The sequence below is a fragment of the Crinia signifera genome, chromosome 4 (genome assembly GCF_055691185.1).
Source record: "Crinia signifera chromosome 4, ASM5569118v1, whole genome shotgun sequence".
Lineage (NCBI taxonomy): Eukaryota > Metazoa > Chordata > Amphibia > Anura > Myobatrachidae > Crinia > Crinia signifera.
The window spans coordinates 290,408,815-290,427,786 of record NC_139220.1 but is presented as its reverse complement, the minus strand read 5'-3'; the positions used below and the strand labels follow the sequence as shown (position 1 = coordinate 290,427,786).

The 18,972-nt window shown below is 41.9% G+C and overlaps 2 protein-coding genes across 2 annotated transcripts; one reads left to right on the top strand and one right to left on the bottom strand.

The window, feature by feature from the left end:
* Positions 1-1,339: 1,339 nt before the first annotated feature.
* On the top strand, positions 1,340-15,635 carry LOC146073167 (uncharacterized). The gene is made up of 5 exons (XM_083180350.1): positions 1,340-1,638; positions 1,700-1,718; positions 2,890-3,246; positions 7,173-7,183; positions 15,323-15,635. The coding sequence occupies exons 1-5, from the start codon at positions 1,340-1,342 to the stop codon at positions 15,633-15,635; spliced, it is 999 nt and encodes a 332-aa protein (XP_083036476.1).
* Positions 15,636-16,488: 853 nt separating this feature from the next.
* Positions 16,489-17,145, bottom strand: LOC146072703 (histone H1.01-like). The gene has a single exon (XM_083179898.1). It carries the CDS (start codon positions 17,143-17,145, stop codon positions 16,489-16,491), a length of 657 nt encoding a protein of 218 aa, XP_083036024.1.
* Positions 17,146-18,972: the final 1,827 nt, after the last annotated feature.

Sequence of the window (18,972 nt, the reverse complement as noted above, 5' to 3'; positions counted from 1 at the left end):
GTGTGCATATGTGTGGTAGGGGATATAGATTATAAGCTCCACTGGGGCAGGGACTGGTGTGAATGTTCAAATATTCTCTGTAAAGCGATGCAGAATCTGTGTGAGCTATATAAGAAACTGTAAATTAATTCATTACAATCACTTATTTATTTTAGTCCATTCTCGTCCTCAAATTGTCTGTTAAGGTCCTAATTTATGTTTGTGTATTTGTAATAAACAATAAAGACGGATGATCGGTCTCCGGTCGTTGCTGATGATGATCATTAAGTTCTTACCACTCTTCTCCCAATTCACTAACATGGGGATTCTATTGAAGATGGGTTGTTGACCGTAGCACGATAACAGATACAATCTGATTGGTGGTTGCCATTGGCAACAACCCATCTTCAGTGGAACTCCCATCTCAGTAAATGTAGCCCAACGTCACTCACATTGTCATTTGAGGGTTATGCCGTGTGTTCGGGTATTGTGGTGCCGTTTATTGTCCCCAGCTTCTGTTCTTTAGTGTTTTATTAATGGTTTAATAGTTTCAAATGAGAGGATTTTATTAGCTCCTGAAATCATCCCGGAGAGATCGTGCGTTCATTGAAGAACTAAGGTTACACAGAGAGGAGGACCACTTGTTGCATTTCCCTCTTTGGTTCAGATTTGTTGTATCAAAAAGACTCCTCTACCGCACTGTATGTATACAAATGAGGAAAGAACAAACAATGTTGCAAAATCTTATAACAGTGTATGGAATGTCTGTGACTGAGAACGGGAGCTCGATACAAGAAGGTCTCGTTTCTGCTGCTCATAAATCTGCTTGTGTGGATTGTTAACACTTTTACAGCTTTATTCTACTGAGACTCACATTGGTAATGCTGGAATAATCGTTTGTTGAAAATCATGCGACCTTTCCCATCGTGTGCAGCCGCCTCCTGCTGCTGAGGAAGCAGGTCCTGTTCCCAACAGCTTCCCTACGTGTGATAATACCTCCAGTACGACTCGAGTTGTCACTCTCACAGACCCAATGTCATATAGTTACCATCTGATAGGCACACACGCATCATTAGACACGTTTACGCTTGCTATGCAATCAGTGCACGCACAGTATAGAGGATGAGTCCTTGTGTAGAATATTTGCAGCAGGTGGAGTCGTCGGCCTGAAAGCGCTCTATTGTCCCTATTGTAGCGGTTTCACAATGAGCAAGTTGTGAGGCTGGACTCCTCCCTCAAAAACCAAAGGTCTTCGTCCAGGTCCGCCCTAAGATTATAAAAAGAAGACTGCACCGCAGTAACGTACGTCGTCATACAAAAGGTTTCCAGTTTCACTTAGAGCGGAGGAGACGAAGCTAGAATGTCCGGCAGAGGCAAAGGTGGTAAGGGGCTCGGGAAAGGAGGCGCCAAGCGCCACAGGAAGGTGCTGAGAGATAACATCCAGGGCATCACCAAGCCTGCCATCCGCCGCCTTGCCCGACGAGGAGGCGTGAAGCGCATCTCCGGACTCATCTACGAGGAGACCCGCGGGGTGCTGAAGGTCTTCCTGGAGAACGTGATCAGGGACGCCGTCACCTACACCGAGCACGCCAAGAGGAAGACCGTGACCGCTATGGACGTGGTCTATGCTCTGAAACGCCAGGGGCGCACTCTCTATGGGTTCGGGGGCTAAACGCTGAGGCGCCTCTGATCCTCTCACCCACATAAAGGTCCTTTTCAGGGCCACCCACCTATTCCTCGTGAGAGCTATATAACATTGAGCTAGCATTACTGCCGCTCGTGGCGGTCCCCTGACTATACGTCGGCGGAAGTAAACGAAGATTAACTTACAAAGAAGTATCATTTCTTTAGGTTACATGTTGCATGCATGTAATTTGTAACAACTCGCACAGGCTGAGAAGATTGTTCTAAATCTGTAACAATGATACGTGCTGCAGCCTAGACTGTAATCCTTTGTTTCTGAGATGCCTCCAAAATATGGTGGACAAGAACTTGTCTTAATCTAATGAATACAAGTTATTATTTTAACAAAATAGACTGCAAGAGACAAATTCTTAAAAATGAACCGGGCTTTCATACAGTTCCGTCTTTGAAGACGCTGAAACCTCGGTGTCCTGGCAGTTGATCTACACTACTTTGTGAAAGTCAATAAAAGAATTAAAAAAAAGACCCATCACATCACATGGCCTCAGGACTGAGATGAACATGTTCATTCGCATTTGGCCCCAGGGACGTAGATTTGACACTGTGCTCTCCATGATTATAACGTACTGCATGATCATTATGACACTACAATACTAAAGACCCGATCAAAGTGAAAAAAAAAAAAAAAATACATGATATAACTATAGATTGAGTCCCGTTGGACTCTATAAGAGCGCTCTATAAAGAACATTATTATTATTATTATTATTATTATAAGGTTCTGCGGCGCCTGTCATTCTAAATTATACATATCTACAGTATCTTTAATAGCTGCAGACTTGGAAGTTAAAAATACAATGGTAAACGTGATGTAACTATATGAATAGGAGATGTAGGAGCAGAAACATATAAACACCGTATCCCGGATCCTTTTAAATTCTTAACGTGCAGAATGTAAAGCAACGTATATGAAGTGGATGGATGACTACAGTAGCTGTCACAAATCCCAGCTAACACTGGTAAACATGATGCATTTATGCTAATGTGCTTGAATTCTATACACCGGCTTCGTATGCCGATTATTTTATCCCAGGATCTGAAACAATCGGCCATGGCTAGAAAAGGCGGGGTTTTTTTGAATGCTTCAAACGGTTGTATTAAACCAATCGATAGAGGAGGCATGCCCACACTGTCCAATCAGCGTGCAACACTGTGTATAAATAGAATAGCAAGGGGGCGACGTTTCTAATACAGTCGGTACTGTAGCTGCACGCATTTTCTTTTGTGATCATGGCCAGGACCAAGCAGACAGCGCGTAAATCCACCGGCGGGAAAGCTCCCCGCAAGCAGTTGGCCACTAAAGCCGCCAGGAAAAGCGCCCCAGCTACCGGCGGCGTGAAAAAGCCTCACCGCTACCGACCAGGGACCGTCGCCCTCCGCGAGATCCGCCGCTACCAGAAATCCACCGAGCTGCTGATCCGCAAGCTGCCCTTCCAGCGCCTGGTGCGTGAGATTGCCCAGGACTTTAAGACCGACCTGCGCTTCCAGAGCTCTGCCGTCATGGCCCTGCAAGAGGCCAGCGAGGCTTACCTGGTGGGGCTCTTCGAGGACACCAACCTGTGCGCTATCCACGCCAAGAGGGTGACCATCATGCCCAAAGACATCCAGCTGGCCCGCAGGATCCGAGGGGAGAGGGCATAGAGATATTCGGCACTCCTATACACGCAACACCACAAAGGCTCTTTTCAGAGCCACCAAATCTTTCTGAACGAGCTGAAGCGTAAAGCACATTGGTGTTTGAGTGGAATGATGTCAATTCCTTTAACGGGGGGACAGACACCCGGGCTCCAAATTGGTACCCACAGCGCATATTCCGCTCCTACCTGGCTTTCACCCTGCTTCTGAACCACCTCCATATGCTTTGCGCAGGGGGACTACTCCTAGTCTTCGCTACGAAAGGTTAGACTAGTAGATCACACGTGTGTAAGAGGTGCATTTCGAGAAGTTTAAAATGGCATTTTCTAGGGAAGTAAAAGCACGTGCGGCTTCCCGGTCCTCCTGATAAAGCAGATATTTATCTGATAAGCTTAGATATGATAAATAACCCAAACCAAATTTGTTTACTTTATTACCTTTAAATATAACGGCAACGCTGAAATGATTGCACACCCACACAACCTTATTATAAAATGTATGGCAATGCTTTACTTAAAGAATAGCTTCATTACAGGTATTTGTAAATGCAGACTAACACAAGAAACATAAAATTGATTAGCTAATACTTAAACAGTAATTCTAAACCAAATCAAAATGGACACCTTTCAAGGACAGTGATCAGCCATGATTAAACCTCCTTCATAGTTACCTCCAGCCCCCTGTGCTTCTTAGTTCTTTCTCAACTGCCTTGTCCCTCCTTCTATCACTCTGATATTTAAACCTTTATCACATTAATTAATTAATTACTCATAAGCATTGAGTCTTATTGGAAAGCTCTGCTTTCAATCATGATGTCATAATTAACCCAACACCCAACTTCAGTGGCCTTGTGGGTCTACGCATGTGTGGCCTTGTTCCAATCTTATTCAGGTTGTGGAGACTAGATTCCTGTCCTTGCTACATTATACTGTCAACATCACATTCTTAAGCTTCTAAAACCAAAAACAATATTCTATAAGAAATCACTTTTACAGCTCTGTTCTGAATGATCAGCCATTTTAATAATATTATTATGCAAGTCATGCCTAACAAAATGGCTGCTGCTTCTAACATACAGTATTATAACTGTTTAGCGCAAAGGGAAGGCCTCATACGCAGTGAATAGTACAGTGTGCAACAAGCTAAAGTCATCTGCAGCATTAATAGCGGCAGTCAGGAAAACAGAATATAATAAAAGCATAGATTTATTGATTAGTTGATTTTCTGTATTATCAGTCCATCCTCAACTTTTTTCATATCTCCGAAAAAAAGTTCATATCTCTCGTACTGTGCATCATTTGTTTCTCTCTTAATACATCGGAAAACCTTCTTGAAGCATTTCACTAGTATACAGAAAAATCAATAATATTATCTTGGCAAAAACATCAAACTTCTTAAAGCATATATAACATTGACTTATGCGAACCAGTTATTGGGGTTCAACCAAATAAACCAACTGTAGGGAATCACATCACTCACACCTGTTCAATAAACTAATTTTTAACCCAAATAATTTCATTCAACTTTCCTTTTAATGTCACCATCAGTTTAGTACCATATTTTAATTATATTCACAAATTCAAATACAATTTTATAAACTTGGGATAATGTAAATAAGTGTGTTTCTTTAATATACCATGTGTTACTTTCAAATCTTCATGTTGAATCACCACTGTATTAATTAGTAAAAGTCAAATTTTATTACAATAGATCTTGTTTGTAACCATTTAGAAACCTTAAGTTTGTAAATATAATATAATCCTTGTGGTAATGTCCATGGCTTATGAGACGGTATGTTTGAGAAAACATCATAAGAAACAATTCAATGAGTACCCCTTTTTTTTCTAGATGTTATACTAGCACACCCAACTCTGTCACATAACTACATGTTTTGTTGTACTCCAAAATATCTCCTGTTATTACACTCTTTACCAATTTTAAACCTAGGGAGAGTCAGTAACCTTATAAGATTCACTTGTGTAAATCCTACATAGAAAATGAAGTGTTGTTTGATTTGACTGCAAATATAAGTAGCCATTAACCCAACATTACCGGAGTGATAACGTAGATGACAATATAACCAACAATCAGTTTACCTTATTGTTCTTTCTATCAGCTCATGATGAGCGTCTTAAAGAAGAAATGTCAGTTTGCATATAGATATTATGTTTGCACCATTGTTACCATCCTTACTTAGAATGCCTCTTCTTTACTGATACCTTACTAGATGTATTCTATCAATGGTTCCTGTGTGGGCGTTCTCAGTTACTTTTATGTTATTACTCATATATTTATTTTAAACCTTCTAATTAGTTTAAAATATTGGCCATCAGTATTTTATTACCATCCTCTGATGCATACCGAAACCTGGGAGCATCAGTAGTATGATGTATATGTGTGTCTGTTATGATTATTACTTGTGGGATTAAAATTAAAAGCAGAAGTAGAATACACCACCATGACTCTAGTAATACCTCTTTGATAACTATACACACTGTCCTTGCCAGCAACCAATCCCTGGTAACCCTCATTCACTATAAAAATATGAAAACTTAAAAAAACAAAAATGACTTCTTCAGTTAGTTAGTGTATGGGAAACTTGGTCACTCATGGGGATCATTGTTTTACACCTTGTCCACAACCCGCAGGGACACCACTAAGGGTATCCCCCGATTCCGTGGACCTCTTCTTGCCCACAACCCGCAGGGACACCACTAAGGATGCCCCCCGATTCCGTGGACCTTGTCTTGGTCTGTGTGGGGGCCCTGGACAGGCCCATCATCCAATAAGTTTATTAAGTTAGAATCACAGTCACAATATTTATCTGCATCAGTTTCTATTTCTTTCAACTGATATCACCACCAGGTCGGAAACCTTCTTGCAGTGAGACGCATTAATTCAATCGGTTTGTTTCACAGGGACGGGTCTTGCCTTTGATCTACGAGACATTTAATTGTAAGAATTTTCTCACCATTGCATAGTCTCCAGGCTGGACCTTATAACAACATCCCTTCATAAGCTTGTTTGCTTTTCTGGTAAAGTATTTAGATGATGTGAGAATTAGAGTGACAAGTCTGCTGCTGGATGTTGACTAGGGATTGATGGTCTCCCAAAAAAATGTATATATCAATTAAAATAATGATCTTATAAGGGGACAGGTTCAGTGGCTGCTGAGGAGTAGTGTGAATGTCATACAAAACCGAAGACAAAACTTCAAGTCAACTCATGGTAATTTCCACACCCACCCTAAATTATGTGTTCTCAATATGCATTTGTTAACATGTTCAATTTTGACTAAAACCTTTTAGTGAATGGTGAGTGCAACCAACCTTCAATAACCATACATTGATTTATTCCTTAGAATACCTTTCCTGTCAAATACCTCTATAAAAATTTTTTTAATACCATATACCTAATGGGATAACATATCTGAACACAAATTTCTCAATAAATTTATTTGCTGTAAAGGATGCTGTACATGGGACAGCTGGGATGTTCTTTATAATCAAGATAACATCAGATACCATTTAAATATAATGACAATTTTAAATGCATATAAATTTCCCAAAAAATATTTTAAACCTTAGGAATGGACCAGTGGTAGGAGAAATGTTTGATGGTTCTATAGGAATAATTTTCCTGAGTTCATTCTTCTGCAGATGCGTTTGGGCCTCTGCATAAGATGAAATCAACATACATGCCCTCTCTCTCCTTACATGGGTCATCCCATGGGTAGCTTCCGCATATGCCAGGAGGAGGGGTTTGGGGAGCTACTCCAAATAAATCCAATACTACCGCATATCCCGTATATGGCCATCCTGAGTCCTTGTTGGTGACAACTACAATCTTTGTAGATGGTAGTGGCGTGTCAGAGATATCAGGTCTAATTGGAGAAATTTTTTGCTTTAAATATTCCTCACAATCATGTTCTAAATCCTGCATCTCATCCATCCTCTGGGACTCCAGGGTCCCACCAGGTAGCAGAGTAGCAGGATTTAGCGTACCACACCTGACAATAGTCAGGTCATGTGGCGCTGGGAGCAAAAGTTCCCAACGAGAGAACCATGCACTGGAAATGTGTCTTGTCCGTGAAGAGTTCATTAGAAAAGATGTAGCATTAGAGACACATAGTGTGCGGTGTTCTGTAATTTCTATACAAAGGCTGCAGCAGCCGCCACAGTCCTGAAACATGTTGGTAAAGCAGATGCCACTCGGTCAAGTGTGCAACTGTAGCACCTGATGGGTCTATGTGAACCCCCATGTATATGTGTTCAAACTCCCAAGGCCGCTGCTTGTTGTTCATTACAGTAAAGACAGGTATATGATAAATCTAATATATCCAGTGCTGTGGTTTCTGTCAGTTTGTGTATCAGAGCCTCAAATGAAGCAATTATGTCAGTATTTTGTACTTTGTCAGCTCTGTGTCAGTTAGATTTAGTAGTAGTAATAGAAAAGGTGTCAGTAAGAGAGTCCTGTAAAGAATTTAAACACATCATTAGATCATAAACATATTGAATCAGCATTGTGGTAGCAATCATGCAACTCATTGTGGGACATAGTGGGGCTGTCCATAAAACTTTGGCTTAATTAAGTCCACGTATATTGGACTGTGCTGTAAATAAATGTATTAAGTCCTGACTATTTGCTATATGATTGTAAGAACTATGCAGATCATAAATCAATGATTAGATGACGGTAATACTTCCATAACTGTAAAGTGAATTGATTTACACTAAAAAAATAATCAGAATAATCGCATTGGGCAGATAACCTGCAATAACAGAGTGTTGCAAATACTATGGGTATTAAATAATATGCCTTGTTGTAAAATCTGGAAAAAAACAATTTCTTGTGGTCCATAAATGTTTAGAAACTTGTGACATGATTAGTAATGAAAAACTCATCAAAATACTCTAACCCCGTGAGGGTCCTCATATCGGCTAGTGCCTTCTGACAGCAGTCTCTCATGGATTCCTGTTTATAATACACAATTTCTTCCAAACCACTCTGAGAAAAAAATAATCATTAAATCATTACAAATATTTGAGAGAATATCATGATTAGTTGTACAGCAAATGCGATTACTAATAGCAGTACCTAGTAGTGCTGCACCTAATTGTGACCTCCATTCCTTATTTGTGGGCTCATATGCATGACCAATGGATCTAGTAAAGTGGCAACATGCAATCAGATAAATCAGTAAGCATAAAAATGCAACTCAATATGCATCTTATAATAATCACTATAAAATCTGTATTTTTCAATAAGGGCTTTGATAAGGATTCTGCAGCATTACCTGCAGACTCAATATTTTTTCTAAATAATTTCTAGTGGCTCAGTAATAATAATAATAATAATAATAATAATAGTAATAATAATAATATTATTTTTTTTTAAACACTTGCTTTTTCTGTGCAAAATGAAATGCATCAATTTGTAAATTAATCTTTTCTCTGGAATGGTCACACCTCTATTGGCTGGGATTTAATTAATAAAACAAGCAAAAGCAATAGCATTATTAAGCTCAGACATCATATTAGCATTTGTCATTTGGAAAAAAAAATGGCAGTTTTTAAACAGATGTTGACAAAACAACATTATCACATGAGGGAAGCAATGGGGAGGGGGCTGGAGGTCATCCTTGGGTATGGCTGATCACTGTCCCATACAAACATTGCAATAACTTTAATCTATTCATTGTGCTTTTTCAAAAGGGTAAACAATATCTTCATTTATAAGATCTGTAACACATAATTGTTTATATGTCCTTGTTATGGAAAACAGTTCTGTAACACTCCTTGGATATTTCACATCATTTAGGAATAAAACTTTACTCTCTTATCAATCTCATTAACCATTTCCTGCCTTTAATCTCCTACAGAGTTATTTCTGATGTTACTCTCACCTCATCACTGAAAAAAAACTTCTTCCCTTCTGCTTTTTCAAAAATAAACAAAATTTTTTTTTCAAAATTATTCTTTTTTTTCCCATTTTTTTCTTTTTCTCCCTAAGGCTCTAAAAGACATATCACCTCTCCTCACTTCTCACTGAACAGAATTAACCCCTCAGTGGGACAGTACAATCTTTCCAAACATATGTGGGTTAGTGGGATATACTATCTCAATTCTTGAAGCGTTCACCACCTGTCACCAGACCATTGCGCGTCCACTCTCATCAAATAATCATTACCTCACAGGTGCATCATCATCGCCAATTCCAACTAACTATGACCAGCATAGTATTTTCTATTCCTTCTCACTTGCTCACACTAGTCACATACTCAGAGTACTTTCTGTGATCCCATACAAATGCTTAAAACGGTGTTACCTCTTTCAAAGACAAAAATGTAAATAAAATAAATGAAAAATGTCCCCAAAAAAACCTAACCATGCGTTATGTGTCATTCATTGTTACCACACCTACGCCTTCCACATCCTGTCATCCCTTGTTACCAGTCTTGTGGGTCTCTACTGTCATTCTTTGTTACCAGTAGTCACGTGTCCCACCCCCACCCTTTCTTCTCTTATTATTTTTCCCCATATATTCTACCTTGTACGTAGGTGGCAGATACCCCCTGTGAATCTCGCTACCGGTCAGCACTCATCACAGGAAAAAAAATCAACTCATCAAATCAGAAAAAAAATTATATGCAATATGTCATTCTTTGTTACCATATCTGCACATTGTCTAAGTGATCATTACACGATTAGATCACTATCTCCCCTGGTTATCTAGCTAACTGTGGCCACAGTATTAACCCCTTAAGATACTCTATCAATTTAGTACCCTCCCTCTTTCAAAACAAACAAAATTAAATTAACACAAATCAAAAACAAAACAAAAATTGGCTTAAAGAAAACCCCACAGCCTTGAGTCAGTTATCACTGATTACCTTCCATTCATAAGAATAAAAATAAACCCAGGATTTATCTGCGCATTACTCAAGGTATATCTGATGAATATATGTATCCAGATCAAGCAAATAGGCAACAGAAATTGCCAACAGAAAACATGGTCTAATATATCAATATGAACCTTTAAGAATAGATGTTATATTGGACTTATATCTCATTGATATATATCACTTTTCTTATCCAAAATGTATTACTCATTAAATGAAAAAAAAACATTGAATTCACATGATCATTTCCTGTTTCTTCACCTAACATGGACAACTCCTTATCTCGCATTACATCAACTGAATCCATCACTTTAGAGTTTCCAACTCACAGCTGCTTTGTTTAATAAACCAAAAAAAATTAAATCAAAAACCCATAGCAGAAAAACATCAGTCCTACATTACGGACTTCATCTCCGCAAGACAAGAGATGAAAAAAACTTTACAATGAGATAAACTCGATCTTTCTTTGTTATAAACAATATTCCAATTAACTTTATTTATTCTGGTGGTAAAAATGAACTGTTACTTGGCTTACAATATTAGCGTCTAGTCCTTTAAACTCTGTATTTTAACTGACCTCTGTCTATGGATATAAAGAAACTATCTCAAATTGTTATTGTAATCCGACTGCTTGCTAGCTCTAACAATGCAACGTATACTTAATTATTTATTAACATTTTCTTATATAAACCATCTACAGTAGACAATCCGGAGGTTTCCAAACAATACAGATTATGGATAAATCATGCATTCCATTTCTTCCACATGTTGCTGGCCAGTCAACCAGAAAGAAATGTAAATACACAATCTCCTATCTCTAATCACCAAATTATAAGCACGGGAAAACCTACAACAAATATATGCAACTTCTTTAAAATTTATAGATTGGACAAACAAAGAAACTCTAATTATCAAAACAACCGCTACAGATTAGTTACTTCAGCAATATCCTCAGCAGACAATATACACCAAACAATCCAACCGCGGTCAAAAAATAAAAACAAACAAAAAAAATACTGTCATTTAAAGAATATTATTTTTCTTTTTTTAAAAAGTAGAAAATTTATTGCCAGCATAACCTTTATACCAATATGCTTGCTATAGTCTGCATGCTTTGCAAATAAACTAAAGAAATACCCTTCCTGACCCAAGCAATGTTGTTTACAACTTCTTGCCAAGTTTCTCGCTGCTCTCCTTATCTATTCTCTGACACAGAGAAGAAATGGGCGATGCGGGGGGGTTTAGCAAGCTGACAGTCTGCAAAATGCAGCGTTGTCTTTCCATGCCTTACATTACGATCTATTTGTTTTATAATTAAATAGCGAAGTCGCTTCAAGTAATTGTGGATTACCATACCTTAACAGATGTTTGAGAAGATTAGGGTACACAAATGCACCGACTTTAAAAAAAATTCTACACTTTTTTTTTCTAATAGCTAATTTTTTTTTCAAACTTTGATCTTCTTAATAACTGATAAAATATGGACACCAACCATCATTGAATCTCGCTGGGGCCTCCAACTGATAAAGCAGATATTTATCTGATAAGCTTAGATATGATAAATAACCCAAACCAAATTTGTTTACTTTATTACCTTTAAATATAACGGCAACGCTGAAATGATTGCACACCCACACAACCTTATTATAAAATGTATGGCAATGCTTTACTTAAAGAATAGCTTCATTACAGGTATTTGTAAATGCAGACTAACACAAGAAACATAAAATTGATTAGCTAATACTTAAACAGTAATTCTAAACCAAATCAAAATGGACACCTTTCAAGGACAGTGATCAGCCATGATTAAACCTCCTTCATAGTTACCTCCAGCCCCCTGTGCTTCCTTGTTCTTTCTCAACTGCCTTGTCCCTCCTTCTATCACTCTGATATTTAAACCTTTATCACATTAATTAATTAATTACTCATAAGCATTGAGTCTTATTGGAAAGCTCTGCTTTCAATCATGATGTCATAATTAACCCAACACCCAACTTCAGTGGCCTTGTGGGTCTACGCATGTGTGGCCTTGTTCCAATCTTATTCAGGTTGTGGAGACTAGATTCCTGTCCTTGCTACATTATACTGTCAACATCACATTCTTAAGCTTCTAAAACCAAAAACAATATTCTATAAGAAATCACTTTTACAGCTCTGTTCTGAATGATCAGCCATTTTAATAATATTATTATGCAAGTCATGCCTAACAAAATGGCTGCTGCTTCTAACATACAGTATTATAACTGTTTAGCGCAAAGGGAAGGCCTCATACGCAGTGAATAGTACAGTGTGCAACAAGCTAAAGTCATCTGCAGCATTAATAGCGGCAGTCAGGAAAACAGAATATAATAAAAGCATAGATTTATTGATTAGTTGATTTTCTGTATTATCACTCCTCACCAGGCACGAAATGTTACTATACGGGCTGAAGCATAAGCTACAAATAAGTGATTTTTGCTTCCTGGAACCTTGTTCTTAACGCCTCGGTTCCTTCCTTTGTTCCCCGCTCCTGCCAGTATGAAGGGCAGATCTCATCTGATTGTGATAGGCAGATGCACAAGCTCCGTCGATGCAGGGAACGGTCAATCACTACCGGCCTTCACCATAAACATGATTAGAGAAGGGACGAGGTTTCCTTACATGGATCAAGCTCTCCTGCCCTTCGACTGTTTCCAGAGCTAGCCTCTCCTGTCCCAACAGATTCATGGGGCAGGTTAGCCGGGGCATTTACACCCTCCCTTCCTCCCTCCCGTACAAAGGTCCCGGGTACCACTTCAACCTTTCCCGCTAAATCGGGCTAAGGACTGACATTTAGCCAGTTTATAGAGATGAATCAGCACTTCACAGTCGGGGTGGGTGGCTCTGAAAAGAGCCTTTGGGTCAATAACGGGTAAAACATCTGACGGTCACATCACTTGCTCTTGGCTGGCTTGTGGCTCTCGGTCTTCTTGGGCAGCAACACGGCCTGGATATTGGGCAGTACACCTCCCTGGGCGATGGTCACTCCACCCAGCAACTTGTTGAGCTCTTCGTCGTTGCGCACAGCCAGCTGCAGGTGGCGGGGGATGATGCGGGTCTTCTTGTTGTCGCGGGCAGCGTTACCGGCGAGCTCCAGAATCTCAGCCGTCAGATATTCCAGAACCGCGGCCAGATAGACGGGAGCACCGGCTCCCACACGCTCCGCATAATTTCCCTTTCTCAGCAGACGGTGAACGCGACCAACCGGGAACTGTAGACCGGCACGAGATGAGCGAGTCTTGGCCTTTGCCCGGGTCTTGCCGCCTTGTTTGCCTCTTCCTGACATGCTAAAATGTTCAATGGGCGCGTTTCTTCAAATTCGAAACTGTACTGCGTGCAGACAATGCGCTCTCGATATCGCCCTCCTCTTAAATATACACTCAGGAGGGTCCAGTTCTTGCTGTGTGATTGGTCTGTGCAGGAACCTGATCTGCATTGGTTACTGTGTAACTGGACCAATCTGCAAATGGCGGGCGGGGTTTCGCCGACATCACTCGTAGCCAATAGTGTTACCAGCAGCGAGGACGCCTCGTTTGCATTAGCTGCCTATAAATAGAGCCGATCTGGAGCGGCACAGGACAGATTTTTTCTGCAACGACTCAGAAACGATTATCTGCCAATATGCCTGATCCAGCCAAGTCTGCGCCGGCTCCCAAGAAAGGCTCTAAGAAAGCCGTGACCAAAACCCAGAAGAAAGATGGGAAGAAGCGTAGGAAGACCAGGAAGGAGAGTTATGCCATTTACGTGTACAAGGTGTTGAAGCAGGTGCACCCTGATACCGGCATCTCCTCCAAGGCTATGGGCATCATGAACTCCTTCGTTAATGATATCTTTGAGCGCATTGCTGGGGAAGCTTCCCGCCTGGCTCACTACAACAAGCGCTCCACCATCACCTCCAGGGAGATCCAGACCGCCGTACGCCTGCTGCTGCCTGGAGAGCTGGCCAAGCACGCCGTGTCCGAGGGCACCAAGGCCGTCACCAAGTACACCAGCGCCAAGTAATCTCCCCTTCTTCTCCCACCCACACCAGCACAAAGGCTCTTTTCAGAGCCACCCACCTCCTCTCTAATCGAGCTGTAACTATGATGGTTTTTGCTGTGTCCATGCTCCGACCGATATAACTGACTTGTGACGTACCCTCTAGCTATTGTTAACCCTACTGGGTCACACAAAAAAGTGCCTTTATCTCTACCACTTGCAAAGCTGCATTCTGTATTTCTCTTTCTAGGGGATCTGAATCCAGTTTCAAATGTAGGACCGGTTCATTACGTTGCAGATGTCACTGGCTGCTTAAATACACAAAAGATACATGCGACCCATACGGTGGCAATGTACACCGTTGGCAATGGATCGCTGTCTTTTTTTCTGAATGAAGTGTGCAGTACGTCAACGTAGCTCAGTACCCAGTTACTTCTATGACCTCCGGTTCCGTTTCGATGCATTTAATTAAGGGTGAACACGTAATTCCTGCTCAGGCACACTTGGTTCCTACTGTAACACGCACACACTTGATTGAAAGGCGATTACAGTTCAGAGCGCCGCAAAGCTGAAATACGCACCGAGTCCGTGAGCCAGGGAAACGTTACAGTAATGGCTTTAATTTCCCGCCGATATCTGAGCGACTCTCATTGTGTGGGTCCATTGTCATTACCAATTCCCCCACTTTCAAATTAAAAATATACAATGTATCTATATCTATTCCACGTATAATAAAATGAAGGGAAAAAAATAAAATAAAACTAACAACGTTGGGTCATTACGTTTCATCAACACAAATATTCACCACAACGTAGTTGAATGATTTAGTTCTCTTATCAAGCTGATTTTTTACACTGGGTATTAACCAAGAAAAAAAAAAGAAAACAATACCAAGAGAGCAGTTACTATAAATCGAAACATAAAACAATATCTTCTTGTAGCGAACAAAAGGAAAACAATCCAAGGGTTGTGCTTATGAACGAATGGCAAGGCGAGCCATGACTCCGCCTTTAAGTCCAAGTCACCCATCAGGTCCGCTTTCCACTTTATAAAAGCCGCTGACAGGAAAGCTTACTCATTCTTACTGATCGTCACAGATTTTTTGAGAATGTCTGGAAGAGGTAAAGGTGGAAAGGGGCTCGGCAAAGGAGGCGCTAAGCGCCACAGGAAGGTTCTCCGTGACAACATCCAGGGCATCACCAAGCCTGCAATCCGTCGTCTAGCTAGACGAGGGGGTGTTAAGCGTATCTCGGGACTCATCTACGAGGAGACTCGCGGTGTGCTGAAGGTGTTCCTGGAGAATGTGATTCGTGATGCCGTCACCTACACCGAGCACGCCAAGAGGAAGACTGTGACCGCTATGGACGTGGTCTATGCTCTGAAGCGCCAGGGCCGCACTCTCTATGGGTTCGGGGGTTAAATTCTCAGGTGCCTCTCATGCGGTCACCCACACACGCACAAAGGCCCTTTTCAGGGCCACCCATCTTTTCTACGAGAGCGCTGTTACATCCTCCATGTTTAATGTGGCTATTTACCGGGTCCTAATATGAATTCATCACCTAGCAGTGAGGTGGGTGGCGGGTGCAGTGGTTCCTTTTTGGTGTCGGTGATCGTGTAATTAGGTAATCCGCAATATATAGAAAAAGGTTACGTTACAAACCACGCTGTTAGCGACCACTGCACAGAGGCATATACGTTTTCCGGAGAATTGTGTTTTAAAGGGTCACGAGGAATGCAGATTGAAGAACGTTCCAGTCCGCCTTCTTTGCGATTTACTAAGCTCTATATATACTGTATGTACCCTTGCACTCATACGGTTTGCAGCAGTTAAAATACGAGGCAGCGCTAACGAGTTCTATAGTGGTGAATCACACACCTTCCCTGACAGCTCTGCCACAGATTGAGCTTGCCCTTACAGAGGATGTAGGGCATCAGAACCGGCTGGGAGGGTATGGTGCCACAGGTGAATGCCGCCGGTTTACAGCGATTCATTGAAATGCGCACTAAAACGCTATGCGCTATGAAGCGTTTATTGAAGAGAGCTGATACGTAACGGTCTCATTAATCCCACTTCCCAGCACATATGTAGAATTGTAAAGTGACTGAATTTAAGGGGCAAACTAGAACATTCTGGTGTACCTATTGATTACAAACTGAAGGGCGCTGCCATCAGGCCACGCCCTGCGCTCACAGCTCTGTCGAGAGAGGGTGGGTGGCTCTGAAAAGAGCCTTTTGGGGGAGAACAAGGGAGCGAGGATGCGGCGGTTCAGGCATTACTTCTTTGCCGCGGCTTTCTTGGGCTTTGCTGCCTTCTTGGCTGGGCTTTTTGCGGCTTTAGGCTTCGCCGCCTTCTTGGCCGGACTCTTGGCGGCTTTGGGTTTCGCTGCCTTCTTGGCCGGACTCTTGGCGGCCGCCTTCTTCGGCTTCACCGCTTTAGGCTTCTTCGGGCTTTTGGCAGCTGCAGCTGGCTTCTTCACCTTCTTCGGGCTCTTGGCTGCACTCGGAGCTTTCTTGGGCTTCTTCGGGGATTTGGCCACTTTCTTTGCAGCAGGTTTCTTGGGCTTCAGAGACTTCTGGGCAACCTTATTGCTCTCCGCCTGCTTCTTATTGAGCTTGAAGGAGCCGGAAGCGCCGGTGCCTTTTACCTGAGTGAGAGTTCCTTTGGTCACCAAACTTTTTACACCCAGTTTCACGCGGCTGTTGTTCTTCTCCACATCGTAGCCTCCGGCAGCCAGAGCCTTCTTCAGGGCGGCAAGGGAAACTCCACTGCGCTCTTTGGAGGCGGCCACGGTTTTTACGATCAGCTCGGAGACGCTGGGTCCAGAAGACTTGGCGCTCTTCTTGGCTCCTCCCGCAGCTTTCTTCGGCTGCCTCTTCTTCTTGGATGCGCCCTCTGATGGAGGGACAGCGGCGGGTGCAGTCTCTGCCATGTTAACACAGACAAAAGGCACAACAAATAAAAATGCAGTACTACTAGCGCACGAGTCACGACAATCGCGTTCTGGATTCTTATATACACGGCAGGCTGTGAAATACAGTATGGACCTCGTATTGCGCTGACAGTAGTCTGCTGCTGCTCCGATAAGACTCCCCTGTTAGTGGGAGTCAGACAGAAGATTTGAAAAAAGGGGGGGGTTTTATCGGAGAGCGCTGAATGAAGTACCACTTAGTTATTTCAATGCAATAAACAACACTGATACAATTTTTTTGGTAGTGACAGTTGATATTTGTCCCTTTCCCGAATGAGACGTGTCAGTCTGTTCAAGGTATAAAAGTTCTTTATTGAAATCCGAAACCCTGTAGGTTGTGCTGTGATTGGCTGCTGGGCGTCCAGTGTCCTGTGCTCTCATTGGCGGGATAAGCAGAAGTGTGAAACCTTTCCCTGTCTGAGTTGCAGGGACAATCAGCTGTTACCTTGTGTTTCCATAGCGCAAAAAAACAGTCATCAATAGCGCATGAGGTGAGCAGCGAGGTGCCTCTTTGCACCACACCCGTACTCCAAGGTCTCCCCTATCCCTGTATGCCCACTGCTAGCCTAGAACCTGCGGACCGGGGCAGGAAAATCGAATTGATACTCACCCACACCAGGCTGGATCTGCCCGGCATGTAACCCGTTTCTCCTTTACTGTGACATTAATATGTCCCACCCGGGCTTCTTCTCTCCTCGCAGCCCTGGAGATAATGAAGGTGAGCTGCGGGACACACGGTGCAGAGCAGTTAGCCTGTTGAAACCATTTAAGCTGATGTGCGAGGTCATGTACACACAGCTGGCTAACACAGGCAGCTTGCATTCCAAGGTAGCCTCTATAAACTCTAGTTTCTATTCCGAGATCAGTATACCTACTAGCACAGTCGATAGCCGAGGACAGCGGGTGCCACATCCACTAAATTGTCTCAAAGAAACCCAAGGAGTTCATCACTCCACTCTGTTTATGCTAGTTATACAGTACGTGTCAGTAAATGGCTATATTCACAAGGTTGTGTTTCTTTCAGACTGCTATGAAACACACCTCCAGCGAAATAGCTTTAGTTTACATTCAGCCAGAGCTCAAATCAGTTCAAAAAAGACTAACGGGTGCAAAAAAACAGTCAAGGGCCAATACTAGGAGTCGGTTGGAAGTGGTTGTTATGCTATTGTAGCACACCACAATGACAGGACCACGGGGCCAGCCTTATAGTATACACTGTAATACTGCTCTTGTTAGTTTAGTTTTTGTCTTGGGCTACTTGGCATAGTAGTCCGGTTTGCATTGCAATCCCTGTCCGCACTCATCTCCGCATTAAGAATTGCGCTAGAATTGCTTTGGGGACTCCTGCCAGGAAACACCGTGGGAATCTAGGCCTAACTTAGTTGTGTGGATTACCTGTACTCTATTTGCGCAGATACTTATTTGCAGTTTCTTATATAAAGCCTTCTGGAGATATGGCCTCCAGAACTGAACACAGTACTCTACATGAGGTCGTACCAATGACCTATACAGTGGGATTATTACTTCTTTCTTTCTACCGCTGGTACCTCTCCCTATGCAACCAAGCATCTGACTTGCCTTCTTCATTGCTTTGTTACATTGCCTACCTGCCTTTAAGTCCCCTGAAATAGTGACACCTAGACCCCTCTCTTCCTCAGTAGTTTCCATTATAGTGCCATTTATACTATATTTAATCTTTGGATTTTTGAGACCCAAGTGCATGATTTTGCATTTTTTTATTTGACATTAAACTATAGTTGCCATGCTCTTGACCTGGGGTAGCCAACC

Bases quoted from the DNA above. Each gene is read 5' to 3' on its own strand.
- LOC146073167 (XM_083180350.1), top strand. From the start codon at position 1,340: ATGTCCGGCAGAGGCAAAGGTGGTAAGGGGCTCGGGAAAGGAGGCGCC.
- LOC146072703 (XM_083179898.1), bottom strand. From the start codon at position 17,145: ATGGCAGAGACTGCACCCGCCGCTGTCCCTCCATCAGAGGGCGCATCC.